The sequence below is a fragment of the Channa argus genome, chromosome 9, assembly GCF_033026475.1.
Source record: "Channa argus isolate prfri chromosome 9, Channa argus male v1.0, whole genome shotgun sequence".
NCBI lineage: Eukaryota > Metazoa > Chordata > Actinopteri > Anabantiformes > Channidae > Channa > Channa argus.
The window spans coordinates 9,281,730-9,298,465 of record NC_090205.1 but is presented as its reverse complement, the minus strand read 5'-3'; the positions used below and the strand labels follow the sequence as shown (position 1 = coordinate 9,298,465).

At 38.9% G+C, this 16,736-nt stretch overlaps 1 protein-coding gene across 6 annotated transcripts in view; it reads left to right on the top strand.

The window, feature by feature from the left end:
- The first annotated feature begins 725 nt into the window (after positions 1-725).
- The window catches only part of plekhm3 (pleckstrin homology domain containing, family M, member 3), a 42,474-nt gene continuing 26,463 nt past the window's right edge, over positions 726-16,736 (top strand). For 2 of the 6 annotated variants that reach the window (XR_010915131.1, XM_067515020.1), the window contains exons 1-3: positions 726-779; positions 3,206-4,242; positions 11,489-12,589. Coding sequence is in view for 5 of the 6 variants with exons in the window: in XM_067515020.1 (XP_067371121.1) it covers positions 3,720-4,242; positions 11,489-12,589 (1,624 nt within the window). In the remaining variant the exon portion in view is untranslated. Of the gene's footprint in view, positions 879-908; positions 3,001-3,205; positions 4,243-11,488; positions 12,590-16,736 lie in introns of those variants that run through there. The other 4 variants (XM_067515025.1, XM_067515023.1, XM_067515024.1 and 1 more) reach the window with 4 other exon arrangements.

Below are 16,736 nucleotides of genomic sequence, written 5' to 3'. Positions count from 1 at the left end.
CTTTTCTTTGTGAGACTAAATAAATGCATCATTTCTTGGTATTGATCATGGCATTTATGGATTTTTACTCCATTACACGATAACCACAACAATGGAGAGGCCATGAATGTAGAGGAAGAATTGGCTTAACACTATTATACTAATATTTTTGATTCCTTAAATGAAGTACAGAAAAGGTTACTAAAGTCTGGTTTAGCATATAATAAACATGTTTTAAATTTTGAATTGAACAAATGTCACTATTAAATACAAACAGATGTCAAAAGTGTTTTAAAGTAAAATTGTTAAAAACTTAGAAAGTAAAATGGTATTCATGGGATTGAATATGACAATAGTTGTGATTTTTTTGTGACAGTAGTTTTTGTATTGTTATTGTATTGTTGTATTAGGTTGTTTTGTTTGTCAAGTGTGCCTTTTATATATTATTTTCATTATATGTTTTCAAGCATTTTTTTCATTAGTCTATTAAATCTTTTTGATCCAAATATTTCATTTTTAGTAAAAAGCATTCAAATAGCTAAATGAAATAGAACTTGATATACATATACAGTATGCAAATGTGACCTGATACTTTTACTTATGAGAGGTTGTTGTTAACCTTAGTATTGCCTCTTTGAATTGAGTAAAAAATTCAAACGCTTCTTTCACTACGATTAAATGTAATAGATAAATATTCACAATGACCAAATGGGGCGCGGAACCTTTATTTTGTAGCCTCGGTTGCATTCGAACTGTATCGGTAACGGACTGTCAAATCAAATAATGGTAAACACAGTAAGGTGAGTCTCGATTTGTGTTTCAGAGCTTGTCTGCCTCTCCAGTTTCACCAACGGACAATATCAGTAGAGATGCTGAGGTATACGTTAGTTAATATTTGAGTGAGTGAACAATTTTATCTTGTATTAAAATGACATTGTTCCAAGGATAGAAAGAAGCTAGTGTTAGCTGCTAGCTTCCTGACCCCGGTTCACATCACAGCAGCCGGGATTTATTACCGGCCTTATTCACTCAGCTGTACGTCAGTATGGAAAAAGATTTTATGAATATATTTAATTTATAAAGTATGGTTGTCGCAATAAACTTGTGTTTCAAGTAAATGTTGCTATCCGAGAGACTGACCGTGGCTTCACCTCTGTCAGTGTGTTTACGGATAAACGGAGCAGAGGCTAATAAGCACCTATATAGTAGAGCTTGAACCTGCGTGTTTTCATATCGGTTATATTCTTGTAAAGGTTTAATATTATCATTGTGCAAAGCTGGTTAGGAAGGGCAAGACAAGTTGTGAGGTTAGAGCCGAGTCTTCGTGTCAGATCCCATTATCTGCAGATATTTGCTTTGCAATGACGTTATCCATTGAAACAAATCTAGTCAAATGTGATAAACAGATAACGTACTTATGTTATAGTTAGTAGTTATTTCTGTTTGCCTGGAACAATGAATTCATGTCATTTAATATATTTCTATCTGCAGAACTTTGCAACAGTTTTAATTACTTTGATAAATTGTAAATATTTGTGGCTATTTTTCTAAGTTCAGTAAACAGTGTGTTTGTGGAACCACCATCATCATATTTTACATTCTTTTTGTTTTTTGTGTTTGAATCTCAAAGTTATAAACTTCTATCATTTCAATTTCAAACTTACTAGACTTAGACTTTTTAAATGAGGTTGAAAAGCTCTAGCTTCAACTTGGATACGAGATCCAATTAGCATTAAAGTCAAATTGATTAAATACTTATTAACAGAATGTGACCGCAGTTTCCCTTTATGCAAAGTACATGTTCCACTCAGTACATATTCTAAATCTGTGCAACATTTTAATAGCTGAATTGTTGTCCACAACTCAGGTTTGGTCAATGAAGTAAAATATGGTATTTTAAAATAATGCATTGCAGTTCAGTTGAATTGTCATAATAAACTAGATGTAACCAATGTAAAATACACAGTAGTAGTATGATTCAAAAACAGATAAGAATTTACTAACTAGAATCAATCCAATCAGTACTTGATGTTAAAATTTGTAACCGTTATTCTGCTGTTGCTTATAATAACCACGGCATCCAGGTCATATTTTACTTGTATTTTCAAAAATCATAAATGAAATACGAAAATGCTCTTTGCTCTTTCATTTACTAGATCAGTGACAGACACTTAGACTTGTATATACTTCACTTGATGATTAACAAACCACGCTGACAATTCTCATTAAGGTCAGAACTGTATCTGCAGCTGAATGATGTCATGGCAAATGTATCAGTATTTAACAGGACGGAGTGTTAGATTAATAATAAAAAAACAAATTACTCAGGGCTGATGAGTACTACAGGGGTCTCAGCAACATGCTAACCTTATGTTTTTGCAGCTTTGCAATCCAGCAAAATGACAGTGAACTTAAATAGATTAAATGTAAAATATACAACTTTTTGGGCCATGTATAATCCACACACCTTTATAAGCACACAATGTCTTGGTCCTATTTAGTAGCCAGTTTTATGGGTTTATTTGCAAAAGCATAATGCATATACATCAGTAAATTCCCAAATAAAACTGATAGGCGGTATAATAATCACTGTTAATATCTAAAATAATATCCTCTTTTGTGCCTTTTAACAAATTATCATAAATTAGTAAATGCATCACCCAACAACATGTAATTGCAGTGATGTAATAGTTTATAAATAATTCATATGGGGAGAAAAGTGAAAGCTTGGAGGAGAAGAAAATCAATGAGAGAGAGCATAAGTGAGAGAGAGAGAGAGAGAGAGAGAGAGAAAGAGAGTGGGTGAGACAGTGCAGAGAATTAGAAGAGACAGGCTCTCAGGCAGATGGATTGGAACCCCACCCAGGCCTGCTTCCTCTTTGCCTTCTCAGTTCTGTGATAAGCAGCTGAGAAGGAAGCCAAGTATTCTTTCATCAAGACATGTGAGGGAAGATGATCATTTGTATTTGTCAAGGAAGAATCTGTGAAGATCTGGTGTCAGTGTGATGAAGACTGGGGTGGGTAGGTAGTTTAATACTTAAAGTAAAACTTAAGGCTTTAGAATCTGACTTTTCTCGTACTAAAGTCAGAATTTTAACGTACGTTTTTTTATGTGCCAGTTATTCTCACTATTCTTGTTGTCGGTTGTGTTTCCATTCCTTGGGTTTGTTTGACATGCTTCCGCTTTACTATTTCCCCTTTCTCTCTTCCCTTTGTTGCGGTCAAGCCACAGTCAGCCTCCATCTAAAGACCTCACAGCCACTTGACTGGCCAAAAGAGCAGAAATAATGAAGCTGGATGTTGATTTTGGCTTCACTCCATTCAGAAGTTTCCTTCAGACCCTGAACAATTCAGACTGAGTAGAGCATTTTGTTTTACGCCATAATGTGTCTCTGATGGAACATTTACAACCTAAATTGGCTTGATTGGTAAAGTCCGAGACTTCTGCCAGACTTGTTTAGCTTTGGCATGAAGTCACAGTAGCTTTCCCTCAAGAAATAGTGACACACAATTGAAAGGAAGACTGTACTCCTGGATGAAGGCCCTATCTTGAGGCAGTGATCAAGATTGGCTTCAGTAAGCAGTTTGCGACGCCTGCAGGATGCCTGGATCATCTTCTTAGTTTGTCCACTTACACAAACAAAAGTAGCCTCTTTGGACATGTGTATGAAGCCAACAGGTTTTTGGGGCCCATTTTCCATTTTGTTCTGAGACTTGCCTCTTAGGGGAAAGATCCAGCCATGGAGGGTCTTGAACAACTTGACATGGTGGGTGATATCAGCCCGGCCCTTGAGGCCACAGAGGACTTTATTCACTGCATGGATGGGATTCAAGGTCAGGGTCCAAGCCAAGTTCAGACAGGGAACCTCCAACCCCCCAGGCAGCCTAAGCAGCTGCAGGAGGTATCCAGTGCTGCATTAGGCAAACTGAGCTCCAGCGGCGTTTGGAGCTTACTGGCTGGAGAGCAGCCAGAGGTGGGGCCCTTAGGCTTGGCCTGGGCTGACAATTTCACCGTACTGGGGCTGGGGATGGGCCTGAGACATGGCAAGAGAAGCCGGGCTCGCTCTACCAACGATCTGGCAGCCCACACCAAGGAGTGCACCAACAACACCGCCAACTCCTCATCCAATTCAGCCTTCAAGAAGGGACACAATCGGTCCAGATCTGACGTCAACTATCGTCCATCTGGATACACAGACAACGGACTGCTCACGGTGGATTGCAACACACTGAAGAACATGATCCTCAACCACCAGCAAGAGGGTGAGTTCACATACAGAGTGTGAGATTTTGTATAGAAAGTTATAAATTTAGTCCAAATCATTCAGGTCTAAGATAAACCCAATAGCTAAAACTAGACTTTAAATATTATCTTTTGGCTTTGAACAGTTTAGAAAAAACAAGGAATTTTAATTCAAACATGGGGACATTTCGTTAATTTCTGTCATTTGTTTTATATTTCCCAGACTCCTGAATTTGTGCAATAGATTAATTATTTTGAAAGAATAATGGAACTAACTTTTTTGTACTACCCTTTATGGCGACTTTTCCATTCTTATCATTTTATTGTTTTGTGTAGTATGTGACAGTATATGCTGTTAGCTTGGTTGATAGCGGCTTGAGGAATTTGCAGTTTAGCTTAACAGGGTAGATGGCTCGTTGTGGTTGGTTAGCATGCTCCTGGTTGGTGATAATGGATTTCAACATAAGGAGGGTTTTAATAATAATAATAATAAAACAATTTATTAAAAAGTGCCTTTCAGGTCACTGTGCAAGGAAGCAACCATCAAAACAAAGTATGAAAACAGCAGAGGAACAAACTACCTAAGGATAAAATTGCCTAATAGGCTAATTAGGTAAAAGTTACAGTGGGAAATCACAAAGAATAAGCCTTTTTAAACAGATGGGTCGTGATTTGAATAGGGATAAAGAATCAGTGCTGCGAATGCTGTCAGGGAGAGAGTTCCAAAGACCGGGGTCAGTGCGACTAAATGCTCTAGAGCCCATGTCAAACGTGCACTTGGTGGGGAAAGAAGACCCATAGTGGAAGAACAAAGACTACAGGAAGGGGTATATGACTGTAGGAGCTCTGAAAGGTAAGGTGGTGCAAGGTTGTGAAAGGCTTTAAAAGTAAGGAAGAGGATTTTAAAGTCAATACGATATTTGATGGGAAGCCAGTGAAGCATTTGAAGAGTGGGTGTGACATGTTGTATGGTGGGAGTCTGGGTTATAATATGAGCAGCAGAAATCTGAACGAGCTGAAGTTTATGGAGAAGCTTGTGTGAAATACCAGATAATAGAGCATTACAGTAGTCAAGACAGGAATTGACCAGAGAGTGGATACGGACAGAAATGTTATGCAGGGTCAGAGCCGGACGAATGCGAGCAATGTTACGAAGATGGAAGTAACTTGTTTTTGTGGCATAACCTATTAAACCGACAACCCTGTAGACTAACTAGACTAGACTAGACTAAACTGCACTCTTGACACCCACACACTTAATTTGGCATCGTGTAATGATAGTTTGTGAGACAGGGTATTTTGTTGGACATGTGGAATTGGACAGTAACTGTGATTGGACAATTGTGTGGGCTTGGCTCTTTAATAGAACTGCCTACCAATCCATTAGGACGAGCAAGAGCATCCTAGGCAGATTCAGTGCAAGGCAATGTAGATATAAGCCTGGCTCAATATTTAGGGCTTTTAATCTTTGAGGATAAAAATGTAAAGTATGTTAAGTCATGTCAAATGTCAAGGTGCCTTGCTGGTGCTTGTGACAGCATGGCCTGATACCCCAGGGAAGAGTCAAAATTTCATTCAGCATGAAAACTGGCCTTTCAAGGGTATGCTCACCTATGTGTGGTTGTTTATTGTTAATTATGTTGACATTAATATGATATATTACATTGGTCTAGGGATTTAGAGTACGTTAGTTGATTAATAGAAAATCAGTCATTCAAGTCTTTTTTTAAGTGAAAATGTCAAACATTACTAAATATTAATTGTTCATTTGTGAGGATTTTCTGTTTTTTTTTTTTAACTTTATAGTAAACTGAATATCTTTGGATTTTTGAGTGTTAATAGAATATTAGAGGATATTAAAGATTTACTGTAATCATTGAGCACATTTACATGTGACAATTAAACTTGTCCTATGTATTTGACCCTTGCGTCTGGGGGGGAGCAGTTGGCAGCAACATGTGGTGCCCAGGGAGCTAACGCAGTCTCTTGCTCAAAGAGACTTCTGCATCCCAACCTGATGCTCTACACACTGGCCAGTGGCTTAGGGAGATAACTAATTCATTGTTACAGATGAAAAAGTTTATTTTAATAATAAAAATTGGTAAATATTATCACCTCTATCAATGAAAATACTTAAGTTATAATGCAAAAAATATGTGGTTTAATTTGGTTGAACTGATCTCTTAATTGTTTATTGGACTCTTTAAATATCCTTTCCTTTGGTGACTAACCAGAAATATTTTTAATTCTGGCCAGGAGAGCAACCTCTTCCTATCAGATACATGTACACTTCCACCTCCTCTGCTCTGATTGACTTTGTGTTCAATGCAGTGGTTTCTCAGCCTTTGAGAGGCTTTCTGAGGACTGAAGTCTGGGACTATTTGTGCTGCGGATCAGGGCATATGCTGTACTTATGTTGAAGCATCCTCAGAGAAAGCAATAATGATAGAAGATGATGATAAGTTGAAATGACACAGCTGTGCTATGACAGTGAGTATTCAGGCAGAGAGCGCGCACAAACACACACACACGCACACACACACACACACACACACACACACACACACACACACACACACACACACACACACACACACACACACACACACACACACACACACACACACACCATTTGTTTGTATGTTTTGGCCATCTGAAGGCCTAAGGAGATCCTAAAGGATCCTGAGGGATAATAGCCTGTAATCCTGTCAGCAAATGGACTCAAATGAGGCGAGAGAAGAGGCAACCCAATTACCCAGCTCCTGACACTGGCAGGATTATTTAGTATTAGCATATGTGTGAAAAGGCATCAGGCTATTTAGTTGGGCTCGATGCTCACTGAAAAGCGAGAAGTAGGAAAAGGATCATAATAAGCAGAAGGCAGAGCGATTTAGCTCAGCCTCCCTATGTCTCTTAATCGACATTGGGTAGAAAAAAACAGGCTTGTTTTCTTTTCCATTAGACAGCTGGGGGATGTTTATATGGTAAATGGAAAGGATGATCATAATTATATTCACAATGTACATATGTGTATATATAGAACCCAACTGCTCAGGTATAGCTCTTTTATCTCTTAAAACATTGGCTATTGAACCACATCTTGCTTTTCGCATGTTAGAAATATTTAAATTACTACAGTGCACATTTTTAACAAGCCTTAATAATTAATAATCCTAAAATTAAAAGGCTTATTCAAGACAACAGGTTCATCTGGGAGCTTTAATTGCATTTGCTCAGCAAAAGCTAGTTAAAGAATTTTCCCATGTGTGAGCATGTGTGAGAAATTGCCTCTCTTGATGACATGAATTAAATGAAACACATAGGACAGAATAGGATTTTTCTTAGTAAACCCGGAGACATTAATCACAATTCTTTTGAATGATGAATTTTGATACTACCAATAACTTTTAGTTTATTAAAGCAAGCTTGACTATTGGTGTTTCTTTGTGATTTGTCCACAAAGAGTCAATGTTACTGTTAGTAACACCAAATGGTCTTGTAAATTAACAATTTTGAACAATTTTGACGAGTCAAGAGTATTGTCTCGAGGGGGTGGCTATACTTTTGTTCTTGTTAACAATAAACTTGATCACCACAACCTCAGAGAATTACATGGTAACGCTGTGCGTCAAGAAAACTTGGATGATTGCTGTAACCTTTGGAAAAGTTTGTGTACTAATGTGCGTCATCATGTTCATTTTTCTGCCTTTGTGGAGTTTCTTTGTCTAACTGTGGGAGACTGTTGGATTGTAAAACAGCAATAATATTAAAAACCAACACTTTAATCAGACAGTGTGGTTGGGCTTGTTGTAAGTTCTTTTTAAGTTGAAGTTTGCATCTTCATTGGCTTGAGGCCAGCAATACAGCAAAGTGGGTTTTTGCCACTTTGAGAAAAGTGTTAATTCTGGTTGAAGGTTTGTTTGTTTTTATTGGACTAAGACTTGAGTGTGATGTCAAAACCTACCAGCTAAAGATGAAGGCTAATTGAACAGAACATTTTGCCCACCACAATGCCTAATTCTAATCTCGAGTCTCCCAAGCGTGAAGACTGCCAATCGGCTGGACTTGATTCTTGCTAAACGTATTTGCATACTCATTTGTTCCTTTAGCAAAAGATTTATTAACATGCAAAGTCTGAGATCTAGAATGGCACCATGTCTACTGCTGTTTTGATAAGATTGATGAGGCAGTTGACTCGCCACCTTTTAGTTAACAGGAGCTGTGAAGGATTTAGCTTTTTCTCTTCCCCTGGAGTGGTTTAACACAAAACAAAATGCAGTATGTGTCAGTTAGACGGCTTCTGGTTGGGTTTACAATGTCATCAATTGGCTAGAAAGGTTGAGGGAATGAGTAACTGTTGCATTAAGTAGAACTGTCTGCTAAGTAAGGAAAGAATTAGAGAGTTGCCTGTAGTTTTTTAATGGCAGTATTTCAATAATTATTGTAGTATGCAGCAGATCCTGATTACATATTGAAACATATATATATATATATATATATATATATATATATATATATATAAATACTGTCTAAAAAAATGTCTTTTGGCATTATACCAGTGGTGTTGACAAAATAGGTATCTTTAAAATCTACTGTATATCTGTACAAAAAATGTTAAACCTTCTGCAGTTTATGTGACAGTCTGGTGACATGAAGCCTACAATCTATGCAGAGCTGTTAAACCAGGCAGGCAATCAGGCAGTATGTGTCTCGGGTCTAAAGTATTTAAATATTTTTAAAACCATCTCTCCCAGTTGCCTGAATTGGCACTGTGTTTTTTGAAATATATTTGTGACAGCATTTGCTGTCCTGCTGTCTGTTTGTCTTGCACCGTTTGCACGCTTTAAAGAAAGATTTTGTAAGTGTGTTTTTGTTCTGGTACCTTGGCTAGATTTGGTCTGTCAGGGATGGTTGACTCTCACAGCTTTTCATATTCTTCATATTCTGTGCAACGATTAGTGTTTAGGTCGTGATATAAGTTAGCAGTTGTCTTTTGTGCACTGCTCATGCTCTCAAATCCATCAATGTCAGTAAGAATAAGCCACATATACCAATTAAAGATTATATTAAAGTAGAGTATACTTCTATCAACTCACAAAAGTCTTTTTTGACACATCTTAGTAGTTACATGCCTCAGTTGGGTTGTGGTGCCTGCTGGGCTGCTCTGTCTTGCAGGTGCTTCTTTCTCTTCCTGTTTTTAGAGGAGATTTGAGATTGAAACTTGATTTGAAACTAATGAAACCGTACTTCAATATTTGGTTTGGTTGGGCAATGTGGAAGGCTGATTAAATCACTGAAGTATGTCTAAAGCTTCCAAATATTCATCCTCTGGTCACTGGCATGTGGTAAAGTTTGTTTTTCACAATGATTTGGATACTCGCCAAGCTGAGACCTTGCTAAATCTCAACTTTGACCTTTGTCTGCCCTCCAAAAAGTGCATTCAAAGGTCTAAGGAGTAGTAAAAGTATAGTAAACTGCAGACTGCAGATTTTATGGGTTACATTATATAATGCATTTTACTGATTTTCAAGTTCCTGTTATTAACCATTATCTGTTATTTATGGTTACTTTGACTGTAATGGTAATTGTTTAGATGTGGAAGATCTTTATAGTATATCATGAAGTGGCTGTGTTATTGTGTCAAAAGAAGTGTGTCCGTGTGCACAACACTATATTTTGTGCATCTGCAGCACTTTTCATTCATTAAATACTCTTATAGCAATCCCTGTAATATAATATATGTTGTGTTTAACATTTTGTTTAGAAGCATGTTTATTTTTCTGGGGCAGTGAGTGCAGCAGTGCTCCTATAAAGACTCGCCCAGTTTTGTGCCCTAGCAGAGGTCACACTTGTTGTCTACCTGAGTCTGAACCTTGCTTAATCAAGGGGAAAACACACCATAATCACAGGAAGAGCGTGACCCGGAGATGAAAGACATACAGTAAATGATGGTAGAACAAACCTGAGCAGACGATTGTAATTGTAAGGCCAAAATAAAGGTAGGGTGTGTTTCCGGCCTTCAGATTGGAAAAGTTTTTGCCCGGCAGCCTCTTTAACAATATTGTTTTTTCCTACCTTGGTGACAACGTCTATGTGTGTTTAGAGGAAAACACACGGACGACTATCTCTTACCAAAATATCAACGCTCAGGTCTGAGTCACAAGCCTCTGATAAGATACCTTGTGTAGGAAACTGGCCTAGATTATGGCTCCTGGGATCAGTAAGAGTGTGAGAACATTCAGACAAACCTCTTCATGTCGGCTGTAGTCAGCTTAGATTTATAGTTTTTACACTATCATGAATTCAATGAAGTTACAGAATCGTTAAAATGTTCATAGAAATTCTTCAAATCGCTTCTATGAACATTGATCTGTGTTTATAGTTAAACAACAACAGTTATAATTACACTATTTCTTTTTAATGCTATTGCATGCTGCACTTGCATGAACTAGCATATTTAACAAATGAATGGGTAATCAGTGATTTCTGCTATATGATGAACGTATCGTTTAATGCTGAAGAAATTAATTACGGTAAAATAATGTTTATGACCTTGAACACCTTTTTTTTTCATAAGAAGAAACAAATCACTATTTAACATAACACATCAGGGCCGTTTCCAAATAATGGTCAATCATAGATGTTAAGTATGTTTTCTAGGATAATTTCTATGAGCTCCTAAATTTTACATCTTCCCCAAGCAGTCTTTAAGAGCAAGTGCATATTTGTACTGTTAAGGGCTTCTAAACACCAGCGACAAAGGCTTAAGATGGATTGATCAACTTTACAATAATCTTACCCCTAAGGCACCATGTGGGACATGAGGCCTAGAACTGTCAGTATTAATTCTCCTCAGACAGAAATATGAGGAAAACCATGTGACCACATCTCACATTATACTGAAATGTCTTTCCTATGCTGTTTAAATTATTATTTTTTTTTTATCTAGCTTGTTAAACCAGTTCCATTTGTGTGAATAAAGACCAGAATAAGAATATTCTGAATCCCAAACATTTTTGTGTGCCAAGGAAACAGTAAAAAATTACTGTAGAAGGTGCATTATACTGTTCTAATGACTGTTTAAAAAAATGTGATTATTAACACATTAGAGATTGAAAAACTGCTGCTTGGGTGATTAATGGTTATGTGATACATGAGAGTTGGTGGAGTGTTCCTTTAAGGCTTATGAATAATTCTGTAATTTGTTGAATCTGAAAACTAATGCCTGATGGCTGTGATTTATTTCTCCCTCCTTTTTATATTCAGCTGATAAAAACAGCAGTAGCAGTGTGGTGAAGCAGGGTGAGATGGAGCAGCGCGAAGGGCCCCGAGGCCGCTGGACACCCTGCCATGTTGAGCTGACACCTTGCGAGCTCCGGCTGTATACTCTGGACAGCAGCGCCAACCGTCAACTGGCCACCGCTTACTCTCTGTCGCACTGCCAGAGCGTCATCGCACCAGCACCCAGCAGCCAGCCCGGCCAGATTACCCAACCCGCTGATCAACGCACGTTTCAGGCTTTGTTCTTCAACAGCACGTGTCTCCAGCTGAGAGCGGCCAACCAATGGGAAGCCACGGAGTGGAGACGACTGATGTGGCAGAAGGTTCAGGCAGTCAGACCAGTAAGGCAGGAGAACCACCAGAATAAACCTGGAGTAGATACCCAACAGGTTACCAAGTTTCCTGCACCCATGTCACCCTCCTCATCGCCCTCTCCCTCAGGACTTGACACCAGACCTGATGGTGGCAGCGACAACCCCACTACAGCAGAAGCATCACGCTCTTTCCATGCCAATTCCGGCATCCTGTGCAGACCCACCACCCTGCCTCTGTTCACCCAGCGCTATCATGAAGTCCTCAAAGCTGGTTTGCTCCACCAGCTCCTGGATCAGAACAACTGGCGCACCTTTACCTTCGTATTGACCAGATCTGCCCTCCAGGCATTCTGTACTGAAGGCCGTGGGTCAGTTTCCCAGCCTGTCCTTCATTACTCTCTTGCCTCCTGTCTGGCTGTGCAGCACAATCTGGAACCAGAGAATGGAGAAGCATGGATAATTAGAGGGGAATGCTTCCAGATATCTTTCCCCAAAGAGGTACTCCGACTTCGAGCAGGCACTCAGCTCAAGGCCCAGGAATGGGTGCAGGCCTTACAGGAGACTGTGGGAGCACAGAGGCCTCCACAAGGGAAAGGGGGAGAATTGGGAGAAAGCCTCCAGGGAGTGCTGTTGAGGTCAAAGCCAACCAGGGAGAGGAGGCACCGGGAAGCCCAGCGAGCCAAGCGGCAGTCGGTCACAACCAGTTTCCTGAGTATTCTCACCTGCCTGGCTGTGGAGAAGGGACTCACTGCTCAGAGCTTTAGGTGTGCAGGTGAGTGACACACGCACACGCGCACACTAACGTTAGGTTGAATGTGTTTTCACAATCCCTTAAGAAACTTATCTACAAAGACTGGTACAGTAGTTGCTGTCAGTAGTGTTTGAGATTTCTGCATGGCATTCACAATCACAAGACGTGTCTCCAGGTAGACACACATTTCCGGATTAATAGGATTTATACAAATTTGAAACATTTCACCCTCATCCTCTGCTCTTGTTCTTATTTATTTATTGGTCCTTCCTATCCCGTACATTCAGGGTTCCCACAGCGGATCATTAGTCCGCTTGTTGATTTGGCACAGTTTTTAAGCCGGATGCCACTCCTGATGCAACCCTCCCCAGCACAGCTGGGGATTGGGAATGGGCTGTTGGGGACACTATGTTGAAACATATAGACAGGTATGCAGTTCTCTTAAAGGAACTGGATTTAGTCCCTAAAACATACACTTACTGGTCACCTCAGGTATTATAATTTTACAAGGTTATAATTTCTTAGTTTTACCGTTGAATCTGTCAGAAAGGTCATAATTCTACTATCTGTTTATTATTGAAGGCATAATGGGTGGTGGAGTCATACTGTGTTGTCTTATATGAAGAGGTGGTTCTAATGTTTTGACCACTCAATTAAAAATGAACGAGGGAGGCAAAACATTTGATTGCATTAGACTGTACAGGTTTACGTAATGAAGTGGACAGCGAGTTTCATCCATGTTTTAATGTGGAACAAAATCTTTACCTTTATTCATATCAGAACCATAAGAACCTCTCTCCACTTTTATTATTATTCCTCTTAGTCCCCATACCAGCCCACCAGACAGCCCCATAAATCGCAGGCGGTGCTTTTACTCTCCCTGGGTGTGAAACATGGGCTTCCTCTCTCTCTATTAGGAGGGCTTTGAATAATCACCGCTCACCTCCCTTTTTATTTGTAACAACTGGCTTATTAATGCAGGGCTGTTTGAAAGGCCAGCTGAAACAGGAACAAGGACAGAGGCCGTCTGGGGCCAACTGATGATAATTGGTCGGCTTAAAGCGCTGGAGAAGAGGAAAAATGGATGAATGAATGAATGAATGAATGAATGAGAACGAATGAAAGCAACCTGGGGGATGCTACAGTGGTCAGGCCTGATCGTGGATTTGATTGAAGGGTTTCTGGGTAGAGCTGGAGGTGGGGGACAGCTGGATACGTCCATTTTCTGTACAGAGCGCACACCTACTCACTCAATCCATTTTTGTCTTTGCTTTTCATTCAGACTTGCAGCCTTTGCTTCTTTTTGTCTCCATGTGCCCCCTTATTTTTTCCACTGTATCCCTTCTTAGTCTCCTGCTGTGTTACTTAGCAGGTCCTAAAAAAGTCTTATACACCTTTTTAAAATCAAGATTTTAAATTTGTATTATAAATGCACTTCATTATTTGAATAGTTTATAGTTCAGTTAAGATTTTTGGTTTGGAAATGGTTTGGTTTGAAACTCTTCAGCTTTACAATAAAAATCTTTATTTTAACCATAGACAACCTCTCTCTCTTTATTGTTCCCTCCTGTTCTTTTGTATTATACTTCAGTAATTCAGTTCCAAACAGATGGGCAGACCGACATGGCATCGAGCACGCCATCAGAAAAAATAGGAAGGGAAAGAGAGGATTGTAAGAAGAGTTAAATTGATAAATTGGGTCTCTGATACATTTTAGTGAAATGTAAAAGCAGCTAGGCGTAGACCATAGTATGCAACTTAAGCTTAAAATCAATGGAACCTTTTCTCAATGAGCTGTTTGGTCAGCTTGCTCATTAGTATCTGTCACGCAGCATTTGAACTTTATAGCACTCCTCACAAATATTACTGAAAGAATTATTAGTACTATTAGGTCATATCCATATTTTGTACGAAAAGTTGGTAATGCAATTATTTATAGTATAGAGTTTATTGCTCTGGCTTTTGGCTTTGCTAATAATTTAAACTATATACTAATGACATAATACAAAAATGTACAAGGGACAAATCTCAAACAAACAATACAGAAACTAAATGCATAAAAGAAAAGACTTCCATAAGAATATATAACATATATGAAAGTGATACACTGTGCCTGAAGAAGCCAAATACATTAGTTTGCTTACTGGTTCCATCTTTGAGGTTTTATAGATGGGCAAGGAATGAGCCCTGCAAACTTGAGAATGGTTTCAGGTAATAATTGGAACAGTGTCTGCCATCCTCCTGTTATAAAATGAGGACTTGAGGAACTTTTCTATCAAGATTGTAGGTTAACTTTATGTGTATCCCGCAGTTGAGTGCTAAAACCTTTAGTTTATAGTTGGTCCTGTTAACAAGATTTGTTGAGCATATGAAGTATTAATTTATTGTTGTTTTTTATAAATCAATAGCAGAATTTGGCTTTGCATAGTTGGGTAAAAGTTGGCAGAAAGACAAGGAATGTCAACATTTAAGCACATCCTGACTTTATATGGACCATCAAAAGCTAATAGGTTAATTCATCAAAAACCTTGATCTTTTGTGTTAACCTTAATGGATGCGTGGAATCGAATCACAGTGAGATTTCTTTATAGTGTCTGCTTAATATGCTACTTTCATTTCCTCTGATTTCCTTTTGAACTTGCTCGTTTTTCATCCATATGTCAAGATTTTGATCATTTAACATCAAAATGTAAAATATGTTAAATAATTAGACGTGGGAATTGCTTTGTTTTTGATTCCTTTTTAAAGAAAATGGTTTGTGTTTGTTGGAACACCTCTCATAAACACACACACAGTGCAGTGCTGAGTGTGTCCTCGGGTTTGGTAACCCCTGTTTTAACACTGGAGCAGATTCTCAGGCCCCCAACAGACCATGTGAATCCGTTGGATGAGGGGCTTTGGGTGAAGTACGAATCAGAAGATATGAGGGAATCAAGGATGTAAGAGGTGGTCTCACATCAAAAGAGAGAGTTTTTCTCCACCTAACATAAACACACACACACATTTCTAAAGTTGTGAGGCCACTCAATGACATAATGTATTCTCTAGCCTCATCACTAACCTTCACCATCACAACAGAATGTTTAACCCCAACCCTTACCTTAATCCTAATCTAAACCATAACCCTAAAACCAAGTCTTAGGCCTAAAACTGCTCTTTGAAGTTGTGAGGGCCAGTCAAAATGTGCTCATAATGATAGTATCTAGTTAAAATTTATCCCCACAACCACATAAAGACATGTACACATCCGCCCACACTCACTATCTTACTCCTAGTACTCTCCATTTGTGCACATTTTCATTTGAGTGTTGTGGGTCTTCTGAATGAGACACATCAAAGCTCAAGCTTCTCTCATCTTTTCAGTTTTAATTCACACATGTGCACATATCACACACACACACACACACACACACACACACACACACACACACACACACACACACACACACACACACCAACCAGTGTCCCCTTAGAGGTGTGGTGGTTTGAACCAGTGGTGAACAGATGAAAGCGCGAGCCCTTTTTTGCCCTGATGTCATCTCTCTCTCTCTTTCTGTTTCCCTATGCGTCTCTCTTTCCCTCTCCCTTCACCGTGCACTCACCCTGGGCAGGTCAAAGTGACCCTCTCTCACTACAGAGAGAGCCGGTACAATCGGTAGACCTTTTGAGCTATGCTTGAATTCCCATTCATCTTTCCCTGTGTCCCCCTCTCTCTTTATCCCTAAAAAACCCACAAAAGATCAGAGACGAGTAGAGAAAGCAGTTGTTACTCTGTTCTGATGACGGAGGAAGTAGTTAGCAGCAGAACGTATTAATACTTGCTCTAAGAATTAAGAAGCAGCTGCCTTAATGACGGTTGTAATAGTGTGGAAATGAATTGGTAGTAAATACTTAAAGAGAAGAGCAGAGCATATTAATGTACATTTTAGTTGGTAACTTAGGGTTGTAGTATTTTACCTGATGCTAATTAAATCTAACCTTTATATATTATGTGTATATTTTTTTTGTGGAAATACATTTCAAAATGTATCTATTTTCTTGGGAAGTGCTGTTGAAGCCTCTTGTGAAGTCGGACTCTCAGAGTCGCACTGCCAGTAGCGATATTCACTTCTAAAAGTCTTTGAGTGAGGCTCACCTTTCTTTGGTATTGACCAGTACCTGAAGGGTT